Raw genomic sequence first — 22,746 nt, forward strand, 5'->3', positions numbered from 1 at the left:
ATATATTTTGGTAACATTTTACATGAAGATCTACAGTATGTTGGGTTACTCTATACATTAAGATCTATTTTGGTAACATTTTACATGAAGATCTACAGTATTTTGGGTTACACTTTGCTTCTACATCTGCATTGGTTTTAGGGTGGGTTTCTGTACAGCACTTTGAGATATCAGCTGATGTACGAAGGGCTATATAAATACATTTGATTTGATTTGACTTTACATGAAGATATATTTTGGTAACATTTTACATGAAGATCTACAGTATGTTGGGTTACTCTATACATGAAGATCTATTTTGGTAACATTTTACATGAAGATCTACAGTATTTTTGGTTACTCTATACATGAAGATATATTTTGGTAACATTTTACATGAAGATCTACAGTATTTTGGGTTACTCTATACATGAAGATATATTTTGGTAACATTTTACATGAAGATCTACAGTATTTTGGGTTACTCTATACATGAAGATATATTTTGGTAACATTTTACATGAAGATCTACAGTATTTTGGGTTACTCTATACATGAAGATATATTTTGGTAACATTTTACATGAAGATCTACAGTATTTTGGGTTACTCTATACATGAAGATATATTTTGGTAACATTTTACATGAAGATCTACAGTATTTTGGGTTACTCTATACATGAAGATATATTTTGGTAACATTTTACATGAAGATCTACAGTATTTTGGGTTACTCTTTACATGAAGATATATTTTGGTAACATTTTACATGAAGATCTACAGTATTTTGGGTTACTCTATACATGAAGATATATTTTGGTAACATTTTACATGAAGATATATTTTGGTAACATTTATACATGAAGATCTACAGTATTTTGGGTTACTCTATACATGAAGATATATTTTGGTAACATTTTACATGAAGATCTACAGTATTTTGGGTTACTCTATACATGAAGATATATTTTGGTAACATTTTACATGAAGATCTACAGTATTTTGGGTTACTCTATACATGAAGATATATTTTGGTAACATTTTACATGAAGATCTACAGTATTTTGGGTTACTCTATACATGAAGATATATTTTGGTAACATTTTACATGAAGATCTACAGTATTTTGGGTTACTCTATACATGAAGATATATTTTGGTAACATTTTACATGAAGATCTACAGTATTTTGGGTTACTCTATACATGAAGATATATTTTGGTAACATTTTACATGAAGATCTACAGTATTTTGGGTTACTCTATACATGAAGATATATTTTGGTAACATTTTACATGAAGATCTACAGTATTTTGGGTTACTCTATACATGAAGATCAACAGTATTTTGGGTTACTCTATACATGAAGATCTACAGTATTTTGGGTTACTCTATACATGAAGATCTACAGTATTTTGGGTTACTCTATACATGAAGATATATTTTGGTAACATTTTACATGAAGATCTACAGTATTTTGGGTTACTCTATACATTAAGATATATTTTGGTAACATTTTACATGAAGATCTACAGTATTTTGGGTTACACTTTGCTTCTACATCTGCATTGGTTTTAGGCTGGGTTTCTGTACAGCACTTTGAGATATCAGCTGATGTACGAAGGGCTATATAAATACATTTGATTTGATTTGACTTTACATGAAGATATATTTTGGTAACATTTTACATGAAGATCTACAGTATTTTGGGTTACTCTATACATGAAGATCTATTTTGGTAACATTTTACATGAAGATCTACAGTATTTTTGGTTACTCTATACATGAAGATATATTTTGGTAACATTTTACATGAAGATCTACAGTATTTTGGGTTACTCTATACATGAAGATATATTTTGGTAACATTTTACATGAAGATCTACAGTATTTTGGGTTACTCTATACATGAAGATATATTTTGGTAACATTTTACATGAAGATCTACAGTATTTTGGGTTACTCTATACATGAAGATATATTTTGGTAACATTTTACATGAAGATCTACAGTATTTTGGGTTACTCTATACATTAAGATATATTTTGGTAACATTTTACATGAAGATCTACAGTATTTTGGGTTACACTTTGCTTCTACATCTGCATTGGTTTTAGGCTGGGTTTCTGTACAGCACTTTGAGATATCAGCTGATGTATGAAGGGCTATATAAATACATTTGATTTGATTTGACTTTACATGAAGATATATTTTGGTAACATTTTACATGAAGATCTACAGTATTTTGGGTTACTCTATACATGAAGATCTATTTTGGTAACATTTTACATGAAGATCTACAGTATTTTTGGTTACTCTATACATGAAGATATATTTTGGTAACATTTTACATGAAGATCTACAGTATTTTGGGTTACTCTATACATGAAGATATATTTTGGTAACATTTTACATGAAGATCTACAGTATTTTGGGTTACTCTATACATGAAGATATATTTTGGTAACATTTTACATGAAGATCTACAGTATTTTGGGTTACTCTATACATGAAGATATATTTTGGTAACATTTTACATGAAGATCTACAGTATTTTGGGTTACTCTTTACATGAAGATATATTTTGGTAACATTTTACATGAAGATCTACAGTATTTTGGGTTACTCTATACATGAAGATATATTTTGGTAACATTTTACATGAAGATATATTTTGGGTTACTTTATACATGAAGATCTACAGTATTTTGGGTTACTCTATACATGAAGATATATTTTGGTTAACATTTATACATGAAGATCTACAGTATTTTGGGTTACTCTATACATGAAGATATATTTTGGTAACATTTTACATGAAGATCTACAGTATTTTGGGTTACTCTATACATGAAGATATATTTTGGTAACATTTTACATGAAGATCTACAGTATTTTGGGTTACTCTATACATGAAGATATATTTTGGTAACATTTTACATGAAGATCTACAGTATTTTGGGTTACTCTATACATGAAGATCTATTTTGGTAACATTTTACATGAAGATCTACAGTATTTTGGGTTACTCTATACATGAAGATCTATTTTGGTAACATTTTACATGAAGATCTACAGTATTTTGGGTTACTCTATACATGAAGATCTATTTTTGGGTAACATTTTACATGAAGATCTACAGTATTTTGGGTTACTCTATACATGAAGATCTACAGTATTTTGGGTTACTCTATACATGAAGATCTACAGTATTTTGGGTTACTCTATACATGAAGATCTATTTTGGTAACATTTTACATGAAGATCTACAGTATTTTGGGTTACTCTATACATGAAGATCTATTTTGGTAACATTTTACATGAAGATCTACAGTATTTTGGGTTACTCTATACATGAAGATCTATTTTGGTAACATTTTACATGAAGATCTACAGTATTTTGGGTTACTCTATACATGAAGATCTATTTTGGTAACATTTTACATGAAGATCTACAGTATTTTGGGTTACTCTATACATGAAGATCTATTTTGGTAACATTTTACATGAAGATCTACAGTATTTTGGGTTACTCTATACATGAAGATCTATTTTGGTAACATTTTACATGAAGATCTACAGTATTTTGGGTTACTCTATACATGAAGATCTATTTTGGTAACATTTTACATGAAGATCTACAGTATTTTGGGTTACTCTATACATGAAGATCTATTTTGGTAACATTTTACATGAAGATCTACAGTATTTTGGGTTACTCTATACATGAAGATCTATTTTGGTAACATTTTACATGAAGATCTACAGTATTTTGGGTTACTCTATACATGAAGATCTATTTTGGTAACATTTTACATGAAGATCTACAGTATTTTGGGTTACTCTATACATGAAGATCTATTTTGGTAACATTTTACATGAAGATCTACAGTATTTTGGGTTTCTCTATACATGAAGATCTATTTTGGTAACATTTTACATGAAGATCTACAGTATTTTGGGTTACTCTATACATGAAGATATATTTTAGTAACATTTTACATGAAGATCTACAGTATTTTGGGTTACTCTATACATGAAGATATATTTTGGTAACATTTTACATGAAGATCTACAGTATTTTGGGTTACTCTATACATGAAGATCTACAGTATTTTGGGTTACTCTATACATGAAGATCTACAGTATTTTGGGTTACTCTATACATGAAGATCTACAGTATTTTGGGTTACTCTATACATGAAGATCTACAGTATTTTGGGTTACTCTATACATGAAGATCTACAGTATTTTGGGTTACTCTATACATGAAGATCTACAGTATTTTGGGTTACTCTATACATGAAGATCTACAGTATTTTGGGTTACTCTATACATGAAGATCTACAGTATTTTGGGTTACTTTTACATGAAGATCTACAGTATTTTGGGTTACTCTATACATGAAGATCTACAGTATTTTGGGTTACTCTATACATGAAGATATATTTTGGTAACATTTTACATGAAGATCTACAGTATTTTGGGTTACTCTATACATGAAGATCTACAGTATTTTGGTAACATTTTACATGAAGATCTACAGTATTTGGGGTTACTCTATACATGAAGATCTACAGTATTTTGGGTTACTCTATACATGAAGATATATTTGGGTTACACTTTACATGAAGGTATACTTCAAAAATATTGAATGTAACGTGTTACCCTCTTTTGTTAGATGATATGTATGGCCCGAGTACATAACAGGTAGCTGAGAGAGACAGTAGACGGAATAGGACTGTTCCTTGCACTTCACTTACTATCTCTATTGGCAAACTTGAGAGCAGCCACGTTGGAGTCGTGAAGTCTTTCTGCCTGCACAGTGATGTCGGCCTCCACCAGAGCATGCTTCTGGAGCAGGTCATCCACCTCCAACAGGTGCTTCCCAAAGTCAGGGGAGAGCAGCCGAGCCTGGGGACATGCCACAGGGTCAGAGGTCAGGGGTGAGGGGTCAGGGGGAGGTCAGGCACAGAAGTGTGGGGTGGCAAGGAGGTTAGTTCATTGAGATGGGCCAAAAACTAGCAAAGGAATGTTGTAGCATAGCTTGCTTGAGCAGGGGGGAAACTATCGTAATGTATTTCTGCAGTTATACACTGTACGCAAATACACCGAGCATACAAAACATTAAGAACACCTGCTCTTTCCATGACATACTGACCAGTTGAATCCAGGTGAAAGCTATGATCCTTATTGATGTATCTTGTTAAATCCACTTTAATCAGTGTAGATGAAGAGGAGAAGACAGGTTGAAGAAGGATTTTTAATCCTTGACAATTGAGACATGAATTGTGTATGTGTTCCATTCAGAGAGTGAATAGGCAAGACAACATACTTAGGTGCCTGTAAACTGGGTATGGTAATAGGTGCCAGGGGCACCGGTTTGTGTCAAGAACTGCAACGCTGCTTAGTTTTTCACACTCAACAGTTTCACGTCTGTATCAAGAATGGTCCACCACCCAAAGGACATCCAGCCAAAGTGACACAACTGTGGGAAGCATTGGAGTCAAAATGGACCAGCATCCCTGTGGAACACTTTTTTTCAGATTCTTAACTTGGCCCATGCTGTGTCTGGTTCCAATGGCCTAGTGGGTTAGCTTGCAACGCCAGGATTGTGGGTTAGCTTGCAACACCAGGGTTGTGGGTTAGCTTGCAACACCAGGGTTGTGGGTTAGCTTGCAACACCGGGGTTGTGGGTTAGCTTGCAACACCGGGGTTGTGGGTTAGCTTGCAACACCGGGGTTGTGGGTTAGCTTGCAACACCAGGGTTGTGGGGGTTAGCTTGCAACACCAGGGTTGTGGGGGTTAGCTTGCAACACCAGGGTTGTGGGGGTTAGCTTGCAACACCAGGGTTGTGGGGGTTAGCTTGCAACACCAGGGTTGTGGGGGTTAGCTTGCAACACCAGGGTTGTGGGGGTTAGCTTGCAACACCAGGGTTGTGGGGGTTAGCTTGCAACACCAGGGTTGTGGGGGTTAGCTTGCAACACCAGGGTTGTGGGGGTTAGCTTGCAACACCAGGGTTGTGTGGGTCAGCTTGCAACATCAGGGTTATGGGTCAGCTTGCAACGCCAGGGTTATGGGTCAGCTTGCAACGCCAGGGTTATGGGTTAGCTGGCAACGCCAGGGTTATGGGTTAGCTTGCAACGCCAGGGTTATGGGTTAGCTGGCAACGCCAGGGTTATGGGTTAGCTTGCAACGCCAGGGTTATGGGTTAGCTTGCAACGCCAGGGTTATGGGTTAGCTTGCAACGCCAGGGTTATGGGTTAGCTTGCAACGCCAGGGTTATGGGTTAGCTTGCAACGCCAGGGTTATGGGTTAGCTTGCAACGCCAGGGTTATGGGTTAGCTTGCAACGCCAGGGTTATGGGTTAGCTTGCAACGCCAGGGTTATGGGTTAGCTGGCAACACCAGGGTTATGGGTTAGCTGGCAAGAGTCGGGTTATGGGTTAGCTTGCAATACCAAAGTTATTGGTTTGATTGCAGCAGGGGCCAGGTATAGTAAGTACAGTATGCATCACTGTGAATATCTTCCATTTTGTAAGTTGCTTTGGCCATATTGTTATTTTATTATGTGTATTATTACTATTATCACTGTACCTTCATCCCATCCATCCAGTTGATGATGTACAACATCTCCTGGAAGATCCTCTGCAGGGTGAGGTTCTTGTCCAGTCGTGCCCTGCGAGCTTTCAGCAGCTCCTGTAGGTAATCCCACAGCCTCAGGATGTTGTCCTTACGCACGTCGATGCGCTTGGTGTCGTGGTAACGCTCAGACTCCAGCTCTTTAGAGATTGCTACTATGCCCTGGATGCGTTCCTCGTAGGCAGCGATGTCCGTCTCGATGGCGTCGTGCTTCTTCTTAGCGGCCTCTACCGCCGGCAGGTCGTAGCCGAAGTTGTCCTGAAGGTGGAAGGTATTTCAGATGTGAAGAGACTGTTATATATGTCTATCTTAATATTTGGGGCAGGTAAGTATTCTGACTTGAGATCTGTGCAAGTTTTCACACAAGTCTCCCACTGTCATCAATGAATGATTTACGCAAAAGTCCAAGTTGCATGCACTTGTCTCAGCTTTGAATTGGCCCCAAAATGAAGTGGATGTCTGTTTTGTTATGTTTTTATGGGCTGTCTATGTTCAGGTGAATTGCAGCTGTCAGCCAATCAGCATTCAGGGCTCGAACCACCAAGTGTATAATAGTGGACATGTTACGGTCTGATATACTACGGCTGTTAGCCAATCAGCATTCAGGGCTCAAACCACCCAGTTCATAATAGCGGACATGTTAAGTCTGATATACCATGGCTGCCAGCCAATCAGCACTCAGGGCTCAAACCACCCAGTGTATAATAGTGGACATTTACCTGTGCCACCAGTCTCTGGTTCTCCAGTAGCCAGGTCTCTCTCATGGAAGCCTTCCTGTCGAAGCGTCTGGCCATCTGCTCCAGTTTCTCCTGACGAATCAGCTCGTTTCTCAGGACACGTTCCCTCTCATGCTCCGCCCACTCCAAATGCTCCCAGGCCTGCAGAGGACAACATGGTTGATTACAAACTCAGCAAAAATAGAAACGTCCCCTTTTCAGGATGCTGTCTTTCAAAGATAAAAAGATTAAAAAAATCCAAATAACTTCACAGATCTTCATTGTAAAGGGTTTAAACACTGTTTCCCATGCTTGTTCAATGAACCATAAACAATTAATGAACATGCACTTGTGGAACAGTCGTTAGAACCCTAACAGCTTACAGATGGTAGGCAATTAAGGTCACAGTTATGACATGACCCTCCAGCATGACAATGCCACCAGCCATACTGCTCGTTCTGTGAGTGATTTCCTGCAAGACAGGAATGTCAGTGTTCTGCCATGGCCAGCGAAGAGCCCGGATCTCAATCCCACTGAGCACGTCTGGGACCTGTTGGACTGGAGGGTGAAGGCTAGGGCCATTCCCCCCAGAAATGTCCGGGAACTTGCAGGTGCCTTGGTGGAAGAGTGGGGTAACATCTCAGAGCAAAAAGTGGCAAATCCGATGCTGTCCATGAGGAGGAGATGCACAGACAGGGACAGTCTATTTCACTGTCAGCAGGCTCCTGTATGGCTTTGTTAAGATTCAGTCATTCTTGTGTCTTTGCTCATGAATAAATCACCCAGTATTCAATCTACTGCCTCGGCCTCCTCCATTCCTGCATTCTGATGACACCCCATAGCGTAAGTAAGTCCTGAACCAGCCCACTAGTTTAAACTTACCTCCCATTTTATTATTCCTGCAATCTTATATTCCTTACCCTGTTGAGATCAGCCACTAGAGCCCCCTCCTTGGGGGTATAGACTCTCTGGTTGTTGGCTCTCATACGACTCTGGATGGTGAACAGCAGCACCTCCAGATTACCTTTCTCCTGGAACCTGGAACATCACAGACAAAACAATAAACGATGTGTCAGAACCAGAACAAGAATGTCTTATTTTAAAAGATGGGGGAAATTCCCAGTTTCGAAGTTACAAGAATCCTGAAGGTTTTCTGGAAAACCTAGATTTGTTTTTTTTCGGGAACGTTTCTGGAATTGTGCCCTAGTTGAGTAATATGGCAGGTTGATGTGACTGACTTGGGTGGTTTCTCCACTATGCGGTAGGAGTTGAAGGATTGGAGCTGCTGTTGGACCCCGGTCAGAGAGTTTGCCAGTTTACGGTTGTTCAGGATGATGATGGTCTGCTGTATCCATGTCAGCAGGTCTGACGACAGGGTTTCGTACTTGTCAATCATCTTCTCTGTCTCTATGGCATGGTCTAGTACCTAGAGGATGGATGCAGAGGGTTACTCAAACAGTAGGGTGTAATACTGTCACATGAAACAATGCATGCACGGATTTACACACACACACACACACACACACACACACACACACACACACACACACACACACACACACACACACACACACACACACACACACACACACACACACACACACACACACACACACACACACACACACACACACACACACACAGCATTATTTATCCCATCCTCACCTTGCCAACTCTCTTCCCCTCCACCGCTAATGCCTTCATCTTGGAGAAGTAGTGGTAGAAAGCCACAACATATGTGATGATGGACTTCTCATCTGGGTTCTCTGTGAACACATCTGTAATACAAACAGACAGTCAGAACTAGAAGATCACCTTGAGCTCAGCCCATGAAGACCTGAAAGGGCCGGTTTCCCGAACAGAGGGTTCTGGACTAAAAAGGATTTTCTACTGAGATGTTCCATTGAGTATGCTTTTTAGTCCATGACTTTGCTTAATCTGGGTCCAGGAAACCGGTTCTTAGTTCTAGATGAGGGAACAGCACATTGTCACTCACCTTCAGGGTCTAACAGTTTTGCTACTCCAAGCGTCTGCTCTGCTACATTGAAGGCATTCTGAAGGTTATGGGTTGGATTGGACCTCTTCAGGCCACTATAGTCCACCAGGTCTGGCCTTGAGAGAGAGAGAGACATAACAATGAGGATCAGTTATAGAACCCATTGCCCTTCATGGTTTTGAGGTCTGGGGTCTGCCCACCAACCAATTTTTTTCTTTAAATGAGACAAACACCAAATTGAGACATTGCATACAGAATTCTGCAAAAATATCCTCGGTGTATTATGTAAAACACCAGATAATGAAGGCAGAGCAGAATTAGGCCGATACCCGCTAATGATCAACATCCGGAAAAGAGACGTTAAATTCTACAACCACCTGAAAGGAAGCGATTCACAAACCTTCCATAACAAAACCGTCACCTACAGAGAAATTAATCTGGAGAACAGCCCCCTAAGCAAGCTGGTCCTGGGGCTAAATTCACAAACACAAACAGACCCTACAAAGACCCAGGACAGCATCACAATTAGACCCAACCAAATCATGAGAAAACAAAAAGATAATTACTTGACCCATTGAAAACAGAGGAAACTAGAATGCTATTTGGCCCTGAACAGAGATCGCACAGTGGCAGAATATCTGACGACTGTGATTGACCCAAAATTAAGGAAATCTTTGACTATGTACAGACTCAGTGAGCATAGCCTTGCTATTGAGAAAGGCTGCCAAAGTCAGACCTGGCTCTTAAGAGAAGACAGGCTATGTGCACACTGCCCACAAAATGAGGTGGAAACTGAGTTGCACTTCCTAACCTCTTGCCAAATGTATGACCATATTAGAGAAACATATTTCCCTCAGATTACACAGATCAATCACAGCAGCAAGACTTGTGACCTGAAAAGGGCAGCCAAGAAAAGTGCAACCAGTGAAGAACAAACACTATTATAAATACAACCTATATTTCCATTGATTTATTTTCCCTTTTGTAATTTAACTATTTGCACATCATTACAACACTATGTAGATATAATATATATATAATATATATTTGAAATGTTTTTATTCTTTTGGAAATGTTGTGATTGTAATGCTGTTGTTTTTTCACTTTTGTTTATTATCTATTTCACTGGTTTTGGCAATGTAAACATGTTTTCCATGCCAATAAAGCCATTCAATTGAATTAGAGCAAGATAAAGAAAGAGAGAGACAGAGAGAGAGACAGAGAAAGATAGAGAGAGAGAGAGAGAGAGAGAGAGACAGAGAGGGAGAGAGACAGAGAGAGAGATAAAGAAAGAGAGAGAGAGAGACAGAGAGGGAGAGAGACAGAGAGTGAGAGAGAGGGAGAGAGACAGAGAGAGAGATAAAGAAAGAGAGAGAGAGAGACAGAGAGGGAGAGAGACAGAGAGTGAGAGAGAGAGAGTGAGAAAGAGAGCATTGCTGTGGGGACTTACTTCCATTCAGTCACAAGAACATTAGAGAGGTCAGGCACTGATTTTAGGCGATTAGGCTTGGTCCGCAGTCGGCGTTCCAATTCATCCCAAAGGTGCTCAATTGGGTTGAGGTCAGTGCTCTGTGCAGGCCAGTCAAGTTCTTCCCCACTGATCTCAACAGACCATTTCTGTACAGATCTCACTTTGTACCCCAGGGGCATTGTCATGCTGAAACAATAAAGGGCCTTCCCCAAAGTGCTGCCACAAAGTTGAAAGCACAGAATCGTCTACAAAGTCATTGTATCCTGTAGCATTAAGATTTCTTTCACGGAAGTAAGTTCGTTTGAGATTTACACCACTTCAGTCGATGCCCGCCATTAAGCATGGTGATCTTAGGCTTGTGTGCAGCTGCTCTGCAATTGAAACACATTTCATGAAGCTCCCGATGAACAGTTCTTGTGCTGCTGTTGCTCCAGAGGCAGTTTGGAACACGGTAGTGAGTGTTGCAACCGAGGACATATTATATTTACACGCTACGTGCTTCAGCTCTCGGCGGTCCCGTTCTATGAGCTTGTGTGGCCTACCACTTCGCGGCTGAGCCGTTGTTGCTCCTAGACTTTTTCACTTCAAAATAATACTTACAGTTGACCAGGGCAGCTCCAGCAGGGCAGAAATTTGACGTGGCATCCTATGACGGTGCTACGTTGAAAGTCTGCTCTTCAGTAAGACCATTCTACTGACAATTTTTGTCTATGGAGATTGCATAGCTGTGTGCCTGATTTTATACACCTGTCAGCAACGGGTGTGGCTGAAACAGCCAAATCCACTAATTTGAATGGGTGTCCACATACTTTGTATATATAATGTATATGGTTCTGTTATAACCAGGTTGTAACCAATGGCTACATTCTGGCACAGCTATTGTGGATGATATGTGATTCTATCTTCTCTTACCGGTGTTTGTGTATGAGAGCGCTGAACGCCATTCCGTCTTTCCAACTGGTGGTGAAGTTGGTGATGTTTACGTTTGGATATCTGTAGAAACAGGACGGACAAAGAGTCAATGTCACGGACTGGCCTCAATCCCAAACGGATCCCAGTAGATAACAGGACTAATAACATACACTGATCCCTAATGAACCTGGCTTTATCCAAGCAACCCTGATCATTGATCCTTTTGTGGTTCCAATGTCTCAGTGAGTGAGAGCATGGTGCAAGATCAGAGCTGTGGGTTCAACAACAAGTGGGACACAATCATGAAGTGGAACGACATTTATTGGATATTTCAAACTTTTTTAACAAATCAAAAACTGAAAAATTGGGCGTGCAAAATTATTCAGCCCCTTTACTTTCAGTGCAGCAAACTCTCTCCAGAAGTTCAGTGAGGATCTCTGAATGATCCAATGTTGACCTAAATGACTAATGATGATAAATACAATCCACCTGTGTGTAATCAAGTCTCCGTATAAATGCACCTGCACTGTGATAGTCTCAGAGGTCCGTTAAAAGTGCAGAGAGCATCATGAAGAACAAGGAACACACCAGGCAGGTCCGAGATACTGTTGTGAAGAAGTTTGAAGCCGGATTTGGATACAAAAAGATTTCCCAAGCTTTAAACATTCCAAGGAGCACTGTGCAAGCGATAATATTGAAATGGAAGGAGTATCAGACCACTGCAAATCTACCAAGACCTGGCCGTCCCTCTAAACTTTCAGCTCATACAAGGAGAAGACTGATGCAGCAAAGAGGCCCATGATCACTCTGGATGAACTGCAGAGATCTACAGCTGAGGTGGGAGACTCTGTCCATAGGACAACAATCAGTCGTATATTGGACAACTCTGGCCTTTATGGAAGAGTGGCAAGAAGAAAGCAATTTCTTAAAGATATCCATAAAAAGTGTTGTTTAAAGTTTGCCACAAGCCACCTGGGAGACACACCAAACATGTGGAAGAAGGTGCTCTGGTCAGATGAAACCAAAATTGAACTTTTTGGCAACAATGCAAAACGTTATGTTTGGAGTAAAAACAACACAGCTCATCACCCTGAACACACCATCCCCACTGTAAAACATGGTGGTGGCAGTATCATGGTTTAGGCCTGCTTTTCTTCAGCAGGGACAGGGAAGATGGTTAAAATTGATGTGAAGATGGATGGAGCCAAATACAGGACCATTCTGGAAGAAAACCTGATGGAGTCTGCAAAAGACCTGAGACTGGGACGGAGATTTGTCTTCCAACAAGACAATGATCCAAAACATAAAGCAAAATCTACAATGGAATGGTTCAAAAATGAACATATCCAGGTGTTAGAATGGCCAAGGCAAAGTCCAGACCTGAATCCAATCGAGAATCTGTGGAAAGAACTGAAAACTGCTGTTCACAAATGCTCTCCATCCAACCTCACTGAGCTCAAGCTGTTTTGCAAGGAGGAATGGGAAAACATTTCAGTCTCTCGATGTGCAAAACTGATAGAGACATACCCCAAGCGACTTACCGCTGTAATCGCAGCAGAAGGTGCCGCTACAAAGTATTAACTTAAGGGGGCTGAATAATTTTGCACGCCCAATTTTTCAGTTTTTGATTTGTTAAAAAAGTTTGAAATATCCAATAAATGCCGTTCCACTTCATGATTGTATCCCACTTGTTGTTGATTCTTCACAAAAAAAATACAGTTTTATATCTTTATGTTTGAAGCCTGAAATATGGCAAAAGGTCACAAAGTTTAAGGGGGCCGAATACTTTCGCAAGGCACTGTATGTAGAAGTGTAGTATATAGGGGATGGGGAGTAGCAATATTCTGTGTGTGGGCCTCATTTCTTTGTCTGGGTTCTATTGTCACATGGGCCACCAAGTTTCTCTGTCAATACTGACAGATTTTGGAAATTGCTTTGGATTAGTCTTTTTTTACTCACCCGGCAGTCTTCATCTGGCACCAGAGTAGCAGTGCGTCCTTGGCTGTACGGCTCTCCCGTTGAGTCCCGTCTGCCTGTCCCATCTCCACCACGATGTCTTGGATCTGTCGGACAGGGACAGGAGGGACAGAGAGTCAACTACAGTAATGAATATGGAATTTACACTAGACTAGATAGTTCTTACGTGGAGACCAAACAGACATAACACAACCTACATGTTGACGGACACCAAGACCGTTGTGGAGAGCGCACAACAACACCTATTCAACTCAAATCGTATTTGTCACATGTGCCGAATACAACAGGCTTGGAAGTGAAATGCTCTAAACCAACAAGGCAGCTAAAACATTTTTATACAACTATTAACTTTAAAAAAATAAAATATTTGATATCAAATTAAGACCTAGAAAAAATATGAATAAGAAATCAAAGAAATAAATATTTAAAGAGCAGCAGTAAAATAACAATAGCGAGGCTTTATACAGGGGGGTACCGGTACAGAGACAATGTGCGGGGGCACCGGTTAGTCGAGGTAATTGAGGTAATATGTACATGTAGGTAGAGTTGTTAAAGTGACTATACATAGATAATAACAGAGAGTAGCAACAGTGTAAAAGGGGGGGGGGGGGGGGCAATGCAAATAGCCATTTGATTAGATGTTCAGGATTCTTCAGGCCTGGGGGTAGAAGCTGTTGAGAAGCCTCTTGGACCTAGACTTGGCACCCAGGTACCACTTGCCATGCGGTAGCAAAGAGAACAGTCTATGACTAGGGTGGCTAGAGTCTTTGACAATTTTTAAAGCCTTCCTCTGACACCGCTTGGTATAGAGATCCTGGATGGCAGGAAGCTTGGCCGCAGTGATGTACTAGGCCGTACACACTACCCTCTGTAGTGCCTTGTGGTTGGAGGCCGAGCAGTTGCTATACCAAGCAGTGATGCAACCAGTCAGGATGATCTCGATGCTGCAGCTGTAGAACCTTCTGAGGATCTGAGGACCCCATGACAAATCTTTTCAGTCTCCCGAGATAGGTTTTGTCTTGCCGTCTTCACGACTATCTTGGTGTGCTTGGACCGTGTTAGTTTGTTTGTGATGTGGACACCAAGGACCCTGAAGCTCTTAACCTGCTCCACTACAGCCCCGTCGATAAGAATGGGGGCGTGCTTGGTCCTCCTTCTCCAGTAGTCCCCCTCAGGACACTGAAGATTTGACATGGGTCCTCAGATCCTCAAAAAGTTCTATAGCTGCACCATCAAGAGAATCCGGACTGGTTACATCACCACTTGGTATGGCAACTTCTTGGCATACGACCGCAAGGTGCTACAGAGGGTAGTGCATACGGCCAAGAATATCCCTGGAGCCAAGCAACCTGCCATCCAGGACCTCTATAACAGGCGTGACAGAGGAAGGCCCTAAAAAAAGATTTTGTTACTTACTAAAAAAAAAAATCTGCATTGTTGGTTAAGGGCTTGTAAGTAAGTATTTCACGGTAAGGTCTACACCTGTTGTGTTCGGCGTATTTGACATGTGTCACGCCCTGACCATAGAGAGCCCTTGGTTCTCTATGGTGTAGTAGGTCAGGGCGTGACTAGGGGGGTGATCTAGTATATTTATTTCTATGTTGGTGTGCTTGGTATGGTTCCCAATTAGAGGCATCTGGTAATCGTTGCCTCTAATTGGGGATCATATTTAGGCAGCCTTTTTCCCCACTGTGTTTTGTGGGATCTTGTTTTGAGTTAGTGCATGTGGCACCTCCGATGTCACGGTTCGTTGTGTTTCTTTTGGTTTGGAAGTTTTGGGTAAATAAAGATGTGGAACTTTAATCACACTGCACCTTGGTCCGTCTCTCCACACAACCGTGACAACATGCAGTGTATAGTGTACGTACTGTATATTTTAGAATGGGAGAATGTTTAGACAAACTGCCTATTTCTTATTTTAGGCTGAAATATGAAGAGTATATTTTTATTAGTAATGAGGGTAAAAGAAGTTAAAACAAGGTTTAAAAAAAGAGGCTAATACTAGATCTAGTATCTAATTGAAACATTAGTTAAATTGATAGAGCGGGCCATGTTAAATCTGTAAATGATCAAGGTTACCATCTTCCCACCAACTACCAACACACTGTCACTAATTAAAACAGGGATTCTATCTGTGAGACGAGGCTAAATTTAGCACCACTTTGCTTCTCTTCTCCATCCGTTTGTTCTGACACTACGTAGGGATGCAGACAGAGGCTAGCTAGTCAACTCTTCCCTATTTTCTCCTCTCCTCCTTGATGGAGTGAATAATGCAGCAACTAGGCCATATTGTTTGAACTAGCAAAGCTAAAAATAACAGTACAATGTCAAATTAAAAATAAACACTGTATCAGCCTGTTAAAAATAATCACTGTATCAGCCCAGATAAAAGAATCAAACAGACATGGTGTTTTGTTTGGGATGTTTTAACACCAGATAATGATGGCTGTTGGCTGAAACCAGACTGTATACAGCTCCAGGTAGAGGGGATTTATGTTGAATTCTAGTTCATTGTTCAACCAGTGTTGTCTTTAGTGATTAGATCACCTAAGCTGGTGATCCCAGATCAGTTTGTGCTGTCTTGCCACCGGGACATAGAAGTTGGCTATAAAGCACAAACAGATCTGGGACCAGGCATGCACCAGGTGGTTTAAATTGAGGTCATTTTGTAACCTGTGTTGTTTAAATGGTTAGTTAGAAGAAGAAGAATCCTAACTCACCTGGAATCTGAGAATTATGGTCCAGATGAGTCCCAGGATGAGGCGGTGGTTGCCGTCGACGATGTCGTGTGATCCCATATTCTCCAGGTGGACCCTCTGCTCCTTGAGGAACTGCAGGGCCTTGTCCACGTTCTCCAGACAGTGGATCCGCATACGGCCCTTAGTGGGCTTGGGCTGGAAGGAGGGAGAGAGAGGGAGATAATAGTAGTGTGTGGCTATTTACAGTGCCTTTGGAAAGTATTCAGACCCCTTGACTTTTTCCACATTTTGTTACGTTAGACTTATTCTAAAATGGATTAAATAAAAAAATCCTTAGCAATCTACACACAATACCCAATAATGAAAAAGCAAAAACAGGTTTAGACATTTTTGCAAATTAATAAAAGATTAAAAACAGAAACACCTTATTTACATAAGTATGGAGACTTGAAATTGAGCTCAGGTGCATCCTGTTTCCATTGATCATCCTTAAGATGTTTCAACAACATGATTGGAGTCCTCCTGTGGTCATTTCAATTGATTGGATATGATTTGGATCGGCACACACCTGTCTATATAATGTCCCACAGTTGACAGTGCATGTCAGAGCAAAAACCAAGCAATGAGGTTGAAGACAATGTCCGTAGAGCTCCGAGACAACATTGTGTCGAGGCACAGATCTGGGGAAGGGTACCAAAACATTTCTGCAGCATTGAAGGTCCCCAAGAACACAGTGGCCTCCATCATTATTAAAAGGAAGAAGTTTGGAAACACCAAGACTCTTCATAGAGCTGGCTGCCTGGCCAAACTGAGTAATCCGGGGAGAAGGGCCTTGGTCAGGGAGGTGACCAAGAACCTGATTGTCACTAACAGAGCTCTAGAGTTCCTCTGTTGGGATTGGATAACCTTCCAGAAGGACAACCATCTCTGCAGCACTCTACCAATCAAGCCAGATGGAAGCCACTCCTCAGTAAAAGGCACAAGACGCTCAGACCATGAGAAACAAGATTCTCTGATCTGATGAAACCAAGATTGAACTCTTTGGCCTGAATGTCAAGTGTCACATCTGGAGGAAAACTGGCACCATCCCTACGGTGAAGCAAGGTGGTGGCATCCCTACAGAATCATGCTGTGAGGATCTTTTTCAGCAGCAAGGTCTGGGAGACTAGTCGGGATCGAGGTAAAGATGAAAGGTGCAATATACAGAGAGATCCTTGATGAAAACCTGCTCCAGAGCACTCAGGACCTCAGACTGGGTGAATGTTCACATTCAAACAGGACAACGACCCTCAGCACACATTCAAGACAACCCAGGAGTGGCTTCGGGACGAGTCTCTGAGTGGCCCAGCCAGAACCCGGACTTAACCCTGATCGAACATCTCTGGAGAGACCTAAATATAGCTGTGCAGCAAAACTCCCCATCTAACCTGACAGAGCTTGAGAGGAGAAACTCCCCAAATACAGGTGTGCCAAGCCTATAGCGTCATACCCAAGAAGACTCGAGGCTGTAATCGCTGCCAAAGGTGCTTCAACAAAGTACTGAGTAAAGAGTTTGAATACTTACGTAAATGTAATATTTCCGTTCCATTTCTAAAAAAACGTTTTTGCTTTGTCATCATGGGGTATTGTGGGTAGATTGATGAGGGGGAAAACTATTGAATCGATGTTAGAATAAGGCTGTAATGTAACAAAATGTGGAAGGAGGTCAAGGGGTCTGAATACTTGATAAATGTGACTGGAGTACTTCCACAATGATCTGGATCATCAGACCATTGTCATAACAGGGACAAAGAAAAGCTACAGAACGCACATACAATACATCATAAATACACACATACACACTACACAAATACATACTACACACACTGTTCACACCCACACTACACAAACACATACACACTACACAAACACACACACATACTACACACACTGTTCACACACACACATACACACTACACACACTGTTCACACACACACTACACACACACATACAATACATCATAAATGCACACTGTTCACACACACACACACACACAATACATCATAAATGCACACTGTTCACACACACACACACACACACACACACACACACACACACACACACACACACACACACACACACACACACACACACACACACACACACACACACACACACACACACACACACACACACACAACATCATAAATGCACACTGTTCACACACACATACTATACATCATAAATACACACTGTTCACACACACATACACAAACTACACACACACACATACAATACATCATAAATGCACACTGTTCACACACTGTTCACACACACACTACACACACACACTACAATACATCATAAATACACACTACTGTTCACACACACATACTACACACACATTCACACACTACACACACACACACACACACACACACACACACACACACACACACACACACACACACACACACACACACACACACACACACACACACACACACACACACACACACACACACACACACACAACATCATAAATGCACACTGTTCACACACACATACTATACATCATAAATACACACTGTTCACACACACATACACAAACTACACACACACACATACAATACATCATAAATGCACACTGTTCACACACACACTACACACACACATACAATACATCATAAATACACACTGTTCACACACACACTACACACACATACACACTACACAAACACACACACACATACTACACACACTGTTCACACACACACATACACACTACACACACTATTCACACACACACACTACACACACACATACAATACATCATAAATGCACACTGTTCACACACACATACACACACACTACACACACACACACACACATACTACACACACTGTTCACACACACACATACACACTACACACACTATTCACACACACACACTACACACACACATACAATACATCATAAATGCACACTGTTCACACACTACACACACACATACAATACATCATAGATGCACACTGTTCACACACACATACACACACACTACACACACACACACACACATACTACACACACTGTTCACACATACACACACACTACACACACACACACACACACACATACTACACACACACATACAATACATCATAAATACACACTGTTCACACACTACACACACACATACAATACATCATAAATGCACACTGTTCACACACACATACACTACACACACACATACTACACACACCCATACAATACATCATAAATACACACTGTTCACACACTACACTACACACACACATAATAAATACACACTGTTCACACACACTACACACACATACATCATAAATACACACTGTTCACACATACACACACACACACTACACACACATACATCATAAATACACACTGTTCACACACACTACACACACATACATCATAAATACACACTGTTCACACATACACACACACACACTACACACACATACATCATAAATACACACTGTTCACACACTACACACACACATACAATACATCATAAATACACACTGTTCACACATACACACACACACACACAAATGTGTGAGTCCTTTTGGTGATAAGCTGAAGAAATTTGGATTGTCACCAAAAGCACTCACAAACTTCTACAGATGTACAATCGAGAGCATCCTGGCGGGCTGTATCACCACCTGATACAGCAACTGCTCCGCCCACAACCATAAGGCTCTCCAGAAGGTAGTGAGGTCTGCACAACGCATCACCGGGGGGCAAACTACCTGCCCTCCAGGACACCTACACCACCCGATGTCACAGGAAGGCCATAAAGATCATCAAGGACAACAACCACCCGAGCCCCTGCCTGTTCACCCCTCTATCATCCAGAAGGCGAGGTCAGTACAGGTGCATCAAAGCAGGTACAGAGAGACTGAAAAACAGCTTCTATCTCAAGGCCATCAGACTGTTAAACAGCCACCATTAACATTGAGTGGCTGCTGCCAACACACTAACTCAACTCCAGCCACTTTAATAATGGAAATTGATGTAAAATATATCACTAGCCACTTTAAACAATGCTACTTAATATTATGTTTACATACCCTACATTACTCATCTCATATGTATATACTGTACTCAATACCATCTACTGCATCTTGCCTATGCCATTCTGTAGAATCACTCATTCATATATCTTTATGTACATATTCTTTATCCCTTTACACTTGTGTGTATAAGGTAGTAGTTTTGGAATTGTTAGGTTAGATTACTCGTTGGTTATCACTGCATTGTCGGAACTAGAAGCACAAGCATTTCGCTACACTCGCATCTAACATCTGCTAACCATGTGTATGTGACAAATACATTTGATTTGATTTTGACATGCACACTGCTCACACCCACGCACACACACACACACACACACACACACACACACACATACATATACCCACACACATACATATACACACACACACACAATACACACTGTTCACACACACACACACACATATACCCACACACTACACACACACACACACACACACACACACACACACACACACACACACACACACACACACACACACACACACACACACACACACACACACACACACACACACACACACACACTACACACATACATATACCCACACACTACACACATATACCCACGTACCAGTTTCTCTCCAGAGAGGAGTTCCAGTAGTTTGATGAGCATGCGTCCATCCCTGAGGTCCAGGTACAGGTCAGAGATACGGCAGCTGACCCGGGACAGGATGGAGTTGACCCACTTAGTGAAGGTCTTCTTCTGGACCGCCTCACGCTCATCTAGAGGAGGAGAATACAGGGAACTAGCTCAGATATCACCAGATTACACAGCAATAACGCAGCAATAACCTATTAGTTACTGCTTTACTTATTTGGGAATCATTCAAACAAACACCACTAGGCAGAACACTGTGGAGTGTATTATGTATGAAAATGTGTGTAAATGTGTGTGTGTAAGCTTGAGAATAGACATGAGAATCCACAAGGCCTTTGTAAGTAGTCTTTAAAGTATGATCCTACTCTGAGCGTAAGAATGTCAGCAGCACTGTGACTTATGTATTACCAACCTGGATTCATGGATAGACGTATCATAGTAAATACAAATCCAGGACACCGAAATTAGTATGATATGTTACGTTTGGTATTGTATGTATTAATTTGTGGTAGCCCATCATTAATTTCGTATAATATGTTACGAATTGCAACTCATACAATATGTTGCGAATTTTCATAGGAGGACCCTTTGAAGAACCCTTTTGGTTCCACAGAGGGTTCTACATAGAACCAGAAAGGGTTCTCCTATGGGGATGGCCAAAGAACCCTTTTGGAGCCCTTTTTTCTAAGAGCGTACCCCCACCCAGTCCCCCAAACAACCACCCTCCTTTCATTTTTGCCTTAAGTAATTAACCTTCTGTCTTATGTACTGTATGTAACCATGCCAAACGTAACATATCATCGTAATTTGAGTGTCCTGGATTTTCGTTTACTATGTTATGTCTAATCTATGAGACCAGCCTGGGCTGACTACTACCCACCTGATGGCATTATGTCTCCCTACTGGTTAGCAGCAGGAGTTCACAGTCACACATTAAAGCCTCCTTCAACACTGCCTACGTCCCAAATGGCCCATTAGGGCTCTGGTCTAAAGAAGTGCACTACACAGGGAATAGGGTACCATTTGGGATGAAGACACTGACAGATGTGCCTCCTACTCAACAACCAATATCCATGTGCTTAAAGTAATTTCATTGTGCTGTATATGACTCAGTCAAGTGTAAATGTGTAAATGTGTGTGTGTGTATGCGTTTGTGCGTGCGTGCGTGTGTGTGGCCTGCTTGTGTTCCTTCCCCTAATGCTTGTACCATGTTTATCCCTGGTCCCAAATATAACAGTGCAAAATACTGCATCCTTAATGGCTTGTTCTATAAATGATTCAGGCCCTCAGGCTGTGGAGAACAGGGAGAGGGAGAGGGAGAGAGAGAGAGGAAACAGAGAGAGGGAGAGAGAGAGAGGATACAGAGAGAGAGGGAGAGAGAGAGAGGGGAAGAAAGGAGAGAGAGAGGAGAGAGATAGGGAAGAAAGGAGAGAGAGAGAGGAGAGAGAGATGAGAGAGAGGGAGAGATAGGAGAGAGAGAGGGAAGAGTGAGATGGAGAGAGACCGAGAGAGAGAGGGACGAGTAAGATGGAGAGAGACCGAGAGAGAGAGGGACGAGTAAGATGGAGAGAGACCGAGAGAGAGAGGGAAGAGTGAGATGGAGAAAGAGAGTGAGAGAGAGGGAAGAGTGAGATGGAGAAAGAGAGTGAGAGAGAGGGAA

At 41.1% G+C, this 22,746-nt stretch overlaps 1 protein-coding gene across 2 annotated transcripts in view; it reads right to left on the bottom strand.

The window, feature by feature from the left end:
- Positions 1 to 22,746, bottom strand: part of LOC124046669 (spectrin beta chain, erythrocytic-like) — an 87,702-nt gene that overhangs the window by 39,875 nt on the left and 25,081 nt on the right. For both annotated transcript variants that reach the window (XM_046367310.1, XM_046367309.1), the window contains exons 3-13: positions 21,060 to 21,211; positions 16,411 to 16,584; positions 13,673 to 13,776; positions 11,714 to 11,794; positions 9,331 to 9,446; positions 9,000 to 9,112; positions 8,573 to 8,760; positions 8,255 to 8,372; positions 7,338 to 7,496; positions 6,574 to 6,876; positions 4,741 to 4,891 (exon numbers count right to left, since the gene is read on the bottom strand). In XM_046367310.1, coding sequence (XP_046223266.1) covers positions 4,741 to 4,891; positions 6,574 to 6,876; positions 7,338 to 7,496; positions 8,255 to 8,372; positions 8,573 to 8,760; positions 9,000 to 9,112; positions 9,331 to 9,446; positions 11,714 to 11,794; positions 13,673 to 13,776; positions 16,411 to 16,584; positions 21,060 to 21,211 — 1,659 coding nt within the window. The remainder of the gene's footprint in view (positions 1 to 4,740; positions 4,892 to 6,573; positions 6,877 to 7,337; positions 7,497 to 8,254; positions 8,373 to 8,572; positions 8,761 to 8,999; positions 9,113 to 9,330; positions 9,447 to 11,713; positions 11,795 to 13,672; positions 13,777 to 16,410; positions 16,585 to 21,059; positions 21,212 to 22,746) is intronic.

The sequence above is a fragment of the Oncorhynchus gorbuscha genome, linkage group LG10 (assembly GCF_021184085.1).
Source record: "Oncorhynchus gorbuscha isolate QuinsamMale2020 ecotype Even-year linkage group LG10, OgorEven_v1.0, whole genome shotgun sequence".
Classification (NCBI taxonomy): domain Eukaryota; kingdom Metazoa; phylum Chordata; class Actinopteri; order Salmoniformes; family Salmonidae; genus Oncorhynchus; species Oncorhynchus gorbuscha.